At 36.1% G+C, this 10,574-nt stretch overlaps 1 protein-coding gene across 1 annotated transcript; it reads left to right on the top strand.

Moving 5' to 3' along the window:
* LOC139736705 (zinc finger matrin-type protein 5-like) lies at positions 1-4,549 on the top strand. Its single transcript, XM_071647454.1, has 4 exons — positions 1-127; positions 306-368; positions 3,514-3,585; positions 4,266-4,549. Exons 1-4 carry the CDS (start codon positions 1-3, stop codon positions 4,547-4,549), a joined length of 546 nt encoding a protein of 181 aa, XP_071503555.1.
* Positions 4,550-10,574: the final 6,025 nt, after the last annotated feature.

The raw sequence follows: 10,574 nt of genomic DNA, 5'->3' as shown, positions 1-10,574 counted from the left end.
ATGGGCAAGCGATATTACTGCGACTACTGTGATAAACTCTTTGCTGATAATCCTGAAAATAGGAAGAAGCATATCCGAGGTGTCGTTCATGAACGTCTGAGGAAGCTTCATTATTCCCAGTTCAGAGGTAAAATTGGAGACCCAAGTATAACCTCTCTTTGTACAGTCCCACTCTTTGCCTTTCGTGCTGGCTATGTCAGCAATGAAGCAATGGTACTAATTTACTCCAGTAACTGTACAGGTTTTACTCACTTAGAACATGAAACTGCATTTGTTTAATATTCATGTATTCTTACTCGTTGCAGAACCAGAAGATATTTTGGCTTCAGAGAAGGCAAAACTTCCGTGTAAAAAGCTTCAACAAACAGGTACGTATACAGAATGAATGAATGAATGAATGAATGAATGAATGAATGAATGAATGGAAATGAATGAATGAATATATTAAAGAATGAATGAGTTGGTGTGCATTCTCAACTAATTTGTAGCTATCCTGACTTGCTAAATCTTTACCAAGCAATTTGCTGTCAGGTGGATGTGCGAGCAAGCACCATTTTCATCACTTTTCATGGATAAATGTTGGTATAGGGCAAGTCCAAGATAACACGCGCGTTACGTATGGGACATTCAGAGACTTTTATGACCTGAAAAATAGTGTTAATGGCTTTTGATCATATCAAACTTTATCATGGTGATTGATATCTAGGAGAAGTATAATCATGCAAAAAATGGAGAAAAATGACCTTCACAATTATATTCTAGAAGAGAAAATATGTGCCGTTACGTATGGGACCAGAAAAATTTTGTTTTTTTGAACATTTTTTTCAACCTCAAAACTCTCTGAAAGTATTTCATTCTACAACTTGTAACTCACTGTGATGAAAGTCACAACACTCAAGATTATCATAGGTAAGTTTCGTGTCATTGGGTAAAAAGCTCTAATTACAGGTTCTAATTAAAGACAGACATGACGTGTTACGTATGGGACAGTTACGTATGGGACAGTTTGTCCCCCATTCATTTAGTGTATGAAGAACCATGTTTATGTGTATTTTGCATAATTATTGAAGTAAAATCAGTTGAAACTACTCAAATACTGATCCAGATTGTCAAGGAAACAATATTCCCCAAATATTCACCATCCTAATCATATTCAATCATATTTTTATATTTTTATGACCAACCTGAGTATGCATGCCCTTTGTCCCCCATTCGTTTAGTGTGTGGAGAGACACATTTATGGGTGTTTTGCAAAATAATTTTGCAAAATACCCATAAACAAATTTTTGCATAATTATTGAAATAGAATCAGTTGAAACTACTCAAATACTGATCCAGATTGACAAGGGAACAATATTCCCCAAATATTTACCATCATAATCATATTTAATCATATTCTATATTTTCATGACCAACCTGAGTATGGGGTATGCCCTATTTTTATCAGGATAGTTACTACTGAAAAATTGAATAGTTTAAAGTGTTTACTTCCATTGATGAAGGGCAGTTTGCCATTTCGTTTCAATAAAAAACAACTTGACACAAGAAATATTAATTTTTATAAATAAGCAATACCTGCTGCGTGGAACCCCAGTGATCGAGTAGATATATGATGTCTGCCTAGCAGTCAGGTCATTGATTCGAGTCACACCTCAGTATGTATACCCATGAATTTTGTCGTGGCTATTATTGAAACCTGAATAAGGACAATTTGTGTATCACTTGCAATAAAAAAAAAAAATCATTTTACTTTATATTCTTTTTAAATATTTATATCACAACCATTTCAAATTGGATCTCCATCACTAAACTTTGAATTCCTCTAGTCTTAGGATTGTATGCTCTTTAGTAATTCATATAATTGGTTTCCAATCATCTCATTAAATGTTGAAAACTGAATCCCCATTTCTACAAAAAACTATACCATCCCTTTAATGCTGTTTTTTCATTGTGTATTTTGCCATTTTCCCCTCCCCCTTTCTGAAAATTGTTCAGTCATGTACATGTATTGTTTAAAGTGTCTATAACTCAAAAAGTAGCGACAATGTTGGGATGCTTTCTTCAGGATGATTGACCATTTGTGTACTGAGAGACCTCCCCAGCTAGCTACATGCATTCACATGCATTATGTATGAGGATGTCCCATACGTAACGCATTTGTCCCATACGTAACATTATTTCAATGCCTTATAAAAAATATTCCTTTTACTGTTTTTTCTTTTTTCTGTGGTATTTAATTTCTCTAAACAATAAATTAGAACTTTCCAAAAGGGCATTAATATAACCTTAGCAATTTCAGAAAAAACCTTAAAAAATGACCTCAATTTGTTACGTATGGGACATCTCATGATAGGACACGAGCTAATTTGCATAATAATTTGCATAATCCCTAAATTTTCATACCAAGTTAAACTATTTGATGAACTTCTTATGTCCACATATTAATCAAATATCATTTGCTTTCCATTGAATTAATATGAATTTTTATAAATGTCCCATACGTAACGCTGTGTTTCACATTTATGCAAATGAAGCCCTTGAAATTTGCATAAATTTACGTAATATAATTTTTTCCTCCATGGAAATCAAAACTTCAACTCATAAGCTTCAAAATGATACCAAACATGTCAATATTGAGCAAAGATGAAATTTTGCCTTCTGAGGGGACCTTATCTTGGACTTGCCCTATAAATGATCATTTTCTGCTCTGCATGCGCAAAATGGAACCCCTCTCTCTCTCTCGCTTGTTCTTTTTTTGCAGACAAAGTGTATCCATGGATCGAGCTAGTTAAAACATTGTTCTATGCACGTGACATCATAAACTAGTTTTCTCTTCTCATCCAGCAGTGACTGCACTGAAAATTTACAAATTCATAAATACTGAACGGCATGGGTGTATGCAAGGGGGGGGGGGGGGGGGGGGTCGGGAGGGTCGTACGACCCCCCCAAATTTTCAAAAGGTCCACTTTTTGTAAAAGACATTTTTGTTTTTTGAGGGCTTTTTGCCCTATATACAACAGGAAAAAAAGTGACCTGGTGGTGTTCCAGCAAATTGTCAAAATCTCGTAAATTTCGTAACTTAGTTTAATATGCCATACCTTATTTCTAAGCCGCACTGCCATGCAGAAAAAGTCACTTTTGTATGCACAAAATGGCCCCATTTTAAGATATAAAATTCAAAAACTCCCTACCGTGGGAGGGGGGACACCCCCCTCCAAAACCCTCCCCCCGCTCGGTCGCTCCGCTCCCTCGCAAAGGTAAAGGTCCAAAAATTTTGATTACGACCCCCCCAGAAAAAATCCTGGATACACCCCTGAACGGATTATAGCCTGATTTTTCCTCAAACTTTCATTCAGTCATTGTCCAAAGTTTAAAGATCTATTAAAGTGTTGACAGAGTTCTGTACTTGCATAATTGGCTCCTTATCACAGAAAGGTGATGTGGTACAGGAAGTATGATTTTTTGTTGTTGTTGTCTTTTCTCGTATATTTCATGACTCATTTTATTTTCCAGGTTTCTGCCCTTTTGAAGGCAATTGCCGTTTTTCACATCTGACAGCAGAGATGGAAGAGACACTTCGAAATAGTGAGTACAAAGTTCTGATAAGCTGAACCGTTTGATTTTCTTATTGTAATATTTACTTTTCCTTTCACAGTGTCTGGATATGTGATTGTGTGTATGTGAGTGTGTGCACTTATGGCCTTCCATTGAGACTTTTATGGTTTGATGAAATCCCACCTTAATCATATTTTTACAATTTTTATGTCCATTGACTAGCCCTGGAGTTTCAGCCCAATCATAGCTAAATTCTGCAGTGCTTGAATTAAGTCACAGTTTAGTAGTTGTGAACAAAATATCCTTCTCTTTCCAAAGAAAACATATTTAGGAATAATTGTATTGCTCCTGTATTTACTAATCCATATACTGTAGATGGTTTATTTGAAGTACAGTGTATTCACAAAGTATATGCGAGTTGATACTAAGCCGTAGGTTTGTTTTGTATCCAGAATTTATATTCTTTGAAGGAAATATGGTGGTATGAATTGTTGCAAACAGTGCACCTTTATTTTGTCAAACAAGTTTTAAACTTTTGTTGTAGGGCCTTTATCCCCCAAAATTGGCTGTTGATTGTTACTCTCTATTAAAGTAGTTCATACCTGTTGAATAAAGTGAAATATTTTGAACAGTGCCTGCTGCTATCTTGAGAATGGTAAAGTCTGACATGTTTGGCTGATTGATGTTTTTAATTTTTTTTTTCAATGCAGAAATCAAAGCAAAACGAGAAGCTGAAAAAGCAGCCAGAGAGTTGGCCGCAAGCCAGCCAGAACCCACAGTAGAAGAGTGGCTTTCAAAGAGAGCAAAGAGGTGGAGCAAAGAAGGCATGACTGCCGTAGCGGGAGAGGGAGGCAGCACGAATGACAACACAGCAATCTTCAGTAACTTTCAATTCACGCTACCGGAGGAATTGCAGCATGTGCCAGATCTTCCACCTTCTCTGATACCTCCCACTGCTGACTGTTTTGCAGACACTGCTGAGTGGGGTGTATGAAAATTATGGGTGTATGAAAATTATTGGTGTGTGACAGTTCCAGTCTACAATGTGACTGCACAGGAGAGATGCAGTATAGGTGCTGTGAAATGCATGTCTGTTGGAAAACACACACCAAATCTTGTGCCTTAATGTTGTATGATAAACGCAAGGTTGATGCGAGTTTGTAAATGCCAACAATGCCAGATATTTGTCGGGGAGTTGGCATATGAGGCTATTTCGCATATCTAGCTACCAGTCCATGGGAGATAGGAGTGCCTTAAGCGTGTCCCAGTCCTCCACACAGTGACTTACCCCACAAAGTGTCTGTAGACCAATCCTTGACTGATCAACATCACAATGGTGAAGGGAAGACTGTCACTGGACAAGGAACTTGCTATGGAACTTTCAAGTTTTGCTATGTATTCTGATTCTGATTCCAATTTTTATTCAAAATTGTGTAGGAATACTGAATTTTGAAGATGGGAATTAAGCTCTGATTAATGAGGGGATTACTTAGGAAATTCTTCTCAATTGTGAGATCAGTACACCGTTCAAAAACGGACAAAAAGACAGCCAAAACTGTGGCATAGAATATCATCCTTGGGGTTAAAAAAAAAAAGAGAATATGAAAATTTCAAACATTGAAATTTAAGTGATGTTACATCTGCCCGTCCTCCTCTATTGCTGTTTGTTTCTATCAAGCAGTCCAAGTTGTTTTACTCTGTTTGATTTGCAAGAGGTTTGCAAAGTTTGCAAGAATTTGCAATCAAGAACTTTAGTAACAGAATGAGAAAGAAGTATTTTCAGTTTTCAAGATTGGCAAACTCCAACTTGAGATTGGTTATTAAACACACTTTCGAAGTGTTGGGCATTATTTTTGTGAGTTGTGTATGTCACGAGTATCCATCGATGTGTACAATACACAAGAATATGAACACTTCGAAATATGCCATATTTACAGTACTATTTAGCAAAAAATTAAAAAATAAATCAGCCATTCTTCTGGCAATAATCCCGTTAATGTACACAATGTATGCCATTGGTGGTGTACATGAACAGGTAGTTGTATATGACTGTGTATGTGTGGTCTTGTTTAAGCAGTTGCATATTTCCACAGTCTTGGCATTATGGGAAAAATTCAGTTGTTTTCTTCAAATAAACGTTATCTGTAATGACATACCAACAAGTTAGAATGAGCCAACAAGCTGCATCAAATTTCATCAGACTGGCATTTGAACTTTTGATATAGAATTCAATATTTCTGGTCAGACAAATTTTGAGGATATTTAATTGGAAGATACATGTACATGTATTATGAACATTTGGTCAAAGATTTACATGAGTTTTACAGTTTGCAAGTGAAAGATGGTAGTAGCAATTTTAATTTTACTGCTACAGAAATCAGCAAAATACTTGAGAAACCAAGAAGCTTACTTTAATACAAAACATTAAATTTCTGTTCATGTTGTTACATGGTGTGATAGTTTTAAAAGTTTGGTTTTGTAACCTTTGTTTATTTTGCCAACAGGAAACACAATTTTTTTTAAGAATTATAGTTTCATTGAGTTTGGACTAGAGCATTTCTTAAGGGTTACGGCAAGGTATTTCAAATAGAATTAAGGGTGTGATTGCTTTGATAATTTTAATGAAATGTGTAATCGTGAAGTCAAGAGCAGGAAATTATCTTTGACGGAAAATACACACACACAAAAAATGTTTTTGATTTCATGGGGGACGAAAGCATGGTAGCAGCCTTCACATCCAAAATGGCATGATCATTGACATGTGTCCAAACTTTCTGTGACATACATCTTTTACATTCCCCTACGAGCATGACCTCTTAAGGGTTACGGCAAGGTATTTCAAATAGAATTAAGGGTGTGATTGCTTTGATAATTTTAATGAAATGTGTAATCGTGAAGTCAAGAGCAGGAAATTATCTTTGACGGAAAATACACACACACAAAAAATGTTTTTGATTTCATGGGGGACGAAAGCATGGTAGCAGCCTTCACATCCAAAATGGCATGATCATTGACATGTGTCCAAACTTTCTGTGACATACATCTTTTACATTCCCCTAGAGCATGACCTCTCATAAGGCTTTATATGTTTGATCAACCTTAAAGAAACGAATCGAACGAAGGCAACCAATCGCCTTCCTACAAGCAAACTCAACATCAGCTTCCCATTGGTTTTTTCTCAAATTGCAAAATCTCAGATGATATGTCACTGGAATCAACTCATATGACTGAAGGATAGCATCCTTCACCATCTGGTAATCAAAAGACTGTTCATTACTCAGTGCTAAAACTACAGACTGAGCCTTACTTGTGATTACCTGCTGAACTAGAAATGCCAGTTCATCTTCTGGCCACTTTATCTTGAAGCAATTCTCTCAAACATGAAAAAGAAAGAATCCAGATAATTTTTTATTAAACCTTGGAACAAGTTCCAATGTGACTACATAGTCATTTCCTTTGGATTGGATTTTTGTGTGCATTTGTTTCTTTGTGAATGATTTTGATATCATTTTTCAAAATTTGAATAAAGAATGGAAGAAAGAGTGTGTGTGTGTGTGTGTGTGTGTGTGTGTGTGTGCGGGTGTATGATCGATGCGGGTATCTGTGTCCTGTGTGTTATGCACATGTATAACAATTGTGTAAACAAAACTTGAAATATATGCAAGGTGACAAATATCAAAATACAAATATGTAAATCAAGTCTTGCTTATGTTTTCTTATCAATGTTTTTCTTATTTTTTTATTAATCTGTGGTATGATACAGAGAGGTTCAGTCAGTATTACAGTAATGTATACAGTGTTGCCTCAGGGTATAAAGCATAAAACAGAAGAGATAAGGAAAAATTCCTCAAACAAAGAGAGTGGGCATCTTACAAGGATATCAAAGCACAATTTATCCAAGTGCATGTTGTGTCAGCTATGTTGCAAAAGCATTTGAGTTGACACATTTTACTCAACTTATAACAGGACAATAGCCCTGGTTCAGAAATCTTTGAGTTGCAGTTGATTGCAATACAATTTGGATTTTAAAAAAATCAAAGGTAACTTGGTGTCCAACTGTAGAAATGGATTTGACCTAGGAGGACCAACATTTTGTATCTGGGAGTTACAATTAATCACATTTTCCCCCCTTTTTAGTGCAACAGGGCCATATGACTTACTCACTGCTCACCTTAGGAACATGGGGAATTCTTGACACCATGTTGACACATAGGCCCGAATTCACGGGGGTGGTACAAATGAAACCATGGTTTAAACCATGGACAAAAACCATGGAGCACCAAGTGTCGCAAGGAATATTTCGTTACGAAATTGGACACTTCGTCGACAAAATGACCATTTTGTTGACGAAATTATCATTTCATGGACGAAATGTTCATGTAGTTACAAAATGTTGTCATTTCGTTACAAAGTAATCATTTCAGCGACGAAATGACAGATTTCGTAAAGAAATACAAAGTGTATTCCATGAGACACTTGGCGCTCCATGGTTTTTGTCCATGGTTTAAACCATGATTTCATTTGTACCACCTTCGTGAATTCGGGCCTTTGAGGCAGTGCTTGACTCCTGCAAGCCATAATATACACTGTCTGCACATATACTGTAGGAAAAAACAAATGCAGAAGAGTGGATACGCACAGTTACTGTAAAAGTGGAAATTTTCGCGGTGTTGAAATTAGCGCGAAAATAAAAGCACGCAAATATTTTTGCTTGCCATATGTTTCAGTAGTTGATGTCTTGATTCCGCAGAATTAGAAACATGTGAAACTCATCTTACCCGGCCGAGCGCGAAAAATTAGTCATGCGAAAATATCCACTTTTACAGTACATGATTTGCGTATGGTACCAAACTGAGTTGCACTAGACACTAATGTGGTTAATGTGGGTAATGTATGCCATACATTTTTTTTTTTTTGCCATTTATTTAGCACGATAAGTTGAGGGATTTAATAGTGCAAGCACAACATTTCAATCAAGTAAATACGGCTATACTGGTACCAATGGTTAAAGTCTGCTTTTCCCAAAGGTTTATTATTCTGGATTTGGGTTATTCCGAAGGTTCATTACTCTGAAAATGAAATAAAGTTCGTAATTCTAATGGCTCATTAGTACACACCTTTTTGTTATTTTTGGATTAAACCGTATTTCATTTTTGGACTGAACAAGCTTCAAAATAATAAACCCTATTTAATTTTTGGATAAACAAAATTTATGTTCTCTCATTTTTGGATGAACAAACCTTCAGAATAATGAACCTTTGGAGTGATTTCACTACAAGTCTTCCAAATAATGCCACAAATATTCTGATTAATGAACCCTCAGAATAAGAAACATCATTCCTACTGATTGGTGGAACATAACAAGAGGATGAGGTTGAACATTCCCTGGCATACTTTTCCAACTTGCCTCTATTCTTTTTGTCTACACTCATTTCCTCTTTTTGCTGGGAAATTGAAGAGGGTGAGGGGGAATGAATGCAAATGATGATGTGCAAGTATTATCTCATGTAAGAAATTTAAGATAAATATGTATTTTTACCGTAGTTACAGTACTGTACATGTATTCAAACAACAAATTATGACTACATTTGGTCTAGATTTTTTTTTTTTTTTTAATCAAGATTTATTTCCTTTCCTAGTTCTTGGGAAGAGTTTATGACAGTGTATGCATTCATCAAACTACTGGTAACTGTCACATGTAAAACTAGAAATGCTGTTACTGCATGTATCAAATACCACGAACAGCCATGTTTCGTAAAATCACATTTTTCCACATACTTCAAATCCATGTAATACATTGTATTCTTTTCATATATCCAAAGAAATAACCATGCATTTTCACACTACAGTTCCATTTGCAATGCTTTAAAATCTTCAACTTTTCCTTTTGTTATTATTATAACTATTTTCTTTTCTGGCTGTACAGCTAAGGCAAAGTATGCATGACAAACCAATAATAAATATGCAAAAGAGAGCAGTATCATATAAAAGTATTTACAAAATGCAAAAAAGAATATCTTATGTACACATTACATATAATAAACACAGCTCAACCTAAATCACGCCATTTAATCTTGAGTTACGAATACTTCCATGAAGACACAGCAGTGTGCAGGGCAAACTGCATGATACAGACCTAAACACAGTTTAATATGTTTCTCGTAAGATTATTCCCTATTTTGAGATGGCATCCACACTCGAACGTCTTTTTGTCCCTCTTTGTCTTGCTATACAAGAGCAATGCCACCTTATACCTTGAAATGCCAGGATATGTTGACAGATGTGTGTTTTCCAGGAGCTAGTAGTACCCACTGCTTCAGATAATTTTCTGTAAACATTATGGCTGTACATTTGTGCAAATCATGCATAATTTTCATTCAAATCTGTGCGGTCGCTATGCCATTCATTCGTTACACAACTTGCTTCTGCCCTGGGAGCTCACATATATAGTACCTTTTAGGTCAAAAAATCATTGAAATGGTATAAGGTATATCACACAGGGACATTGTGGCCTAGAACTATACAACTCTGGACCATTAACACACCTAGAAACGACATAAATTTGGCTTGCTCTACTGCACACGTTCACTGTGAAAGCCTGCAAATCAACTTCTGTCAACTGTACGAGATGGTGGTATGAATACGCTCGGGCGAGAATTTGTCTAGGCAGACAAGTGGCGATCGATGTAATACAAAGACAACACTGTATAGGAAATCACCAAAATGACCTCTACCCAATGGCAATCAAATAGTGATTACTGCACCCAGACATGTTCAGAGTCACTTCGGCCGTTCAAACTTCACCTGCTCATATTCACACCAAGACGATAACATCACATTTTTCATTTCAGTCATCACACTTCTACATCTTACCCACTCACAACCCACAAGTAAGCCCTTCATAATCATACCCAACCATTAAAACTCTGACGCACTTGTCTTTAAAAATAGGGGTCAGCTTGCGCTTGACACAGCCCTATCACAATAAAAAGTCAACTTGAGAACAACCAAATACTGAC

The sequence above is a fragment of the Diadema antillarum genome, unplaced genomic scaffold (assembly GCF_040938485.1).
Source record: "Diadema antillarum isolate AM-2024a unplaced genomic scaffold, OU_Dant_1.0 seq00000662_RagTag, whole genome shotgun sequence".
Taxonomy (NCBI): Eukaryota; Metazoa; Echinodermata; class Echinoidea; order Diadematoida; family Diadematidae; genus Diadema; species Diadema antillarum.
This window is presented reverse-complemented; position numbering and strand designations above follow the sequence as displayed.

Coding starts and splice junctions, on each gene's coding strand:
- LOC139736705 (XM_071647454.1), top strand. CDS start 1: ATGGGCAAGCGATATTACTGCGACTACTGTGATAAACTCTTTGCTGAT. Junction 128..305: donor TCATTATTCCCAGTTCAGAG/GTAAAATTGGAG, acceptor TACTCGTTGCAG/AACCAGAAGATATTTTGGCT. Junction 369..3,513: donor TAAAAAGCTTCAACAAACAG/GTACGTATACAG, acceptor TTTATTTTCCAG/GTTTCTGCCCTTTTGAAGGC.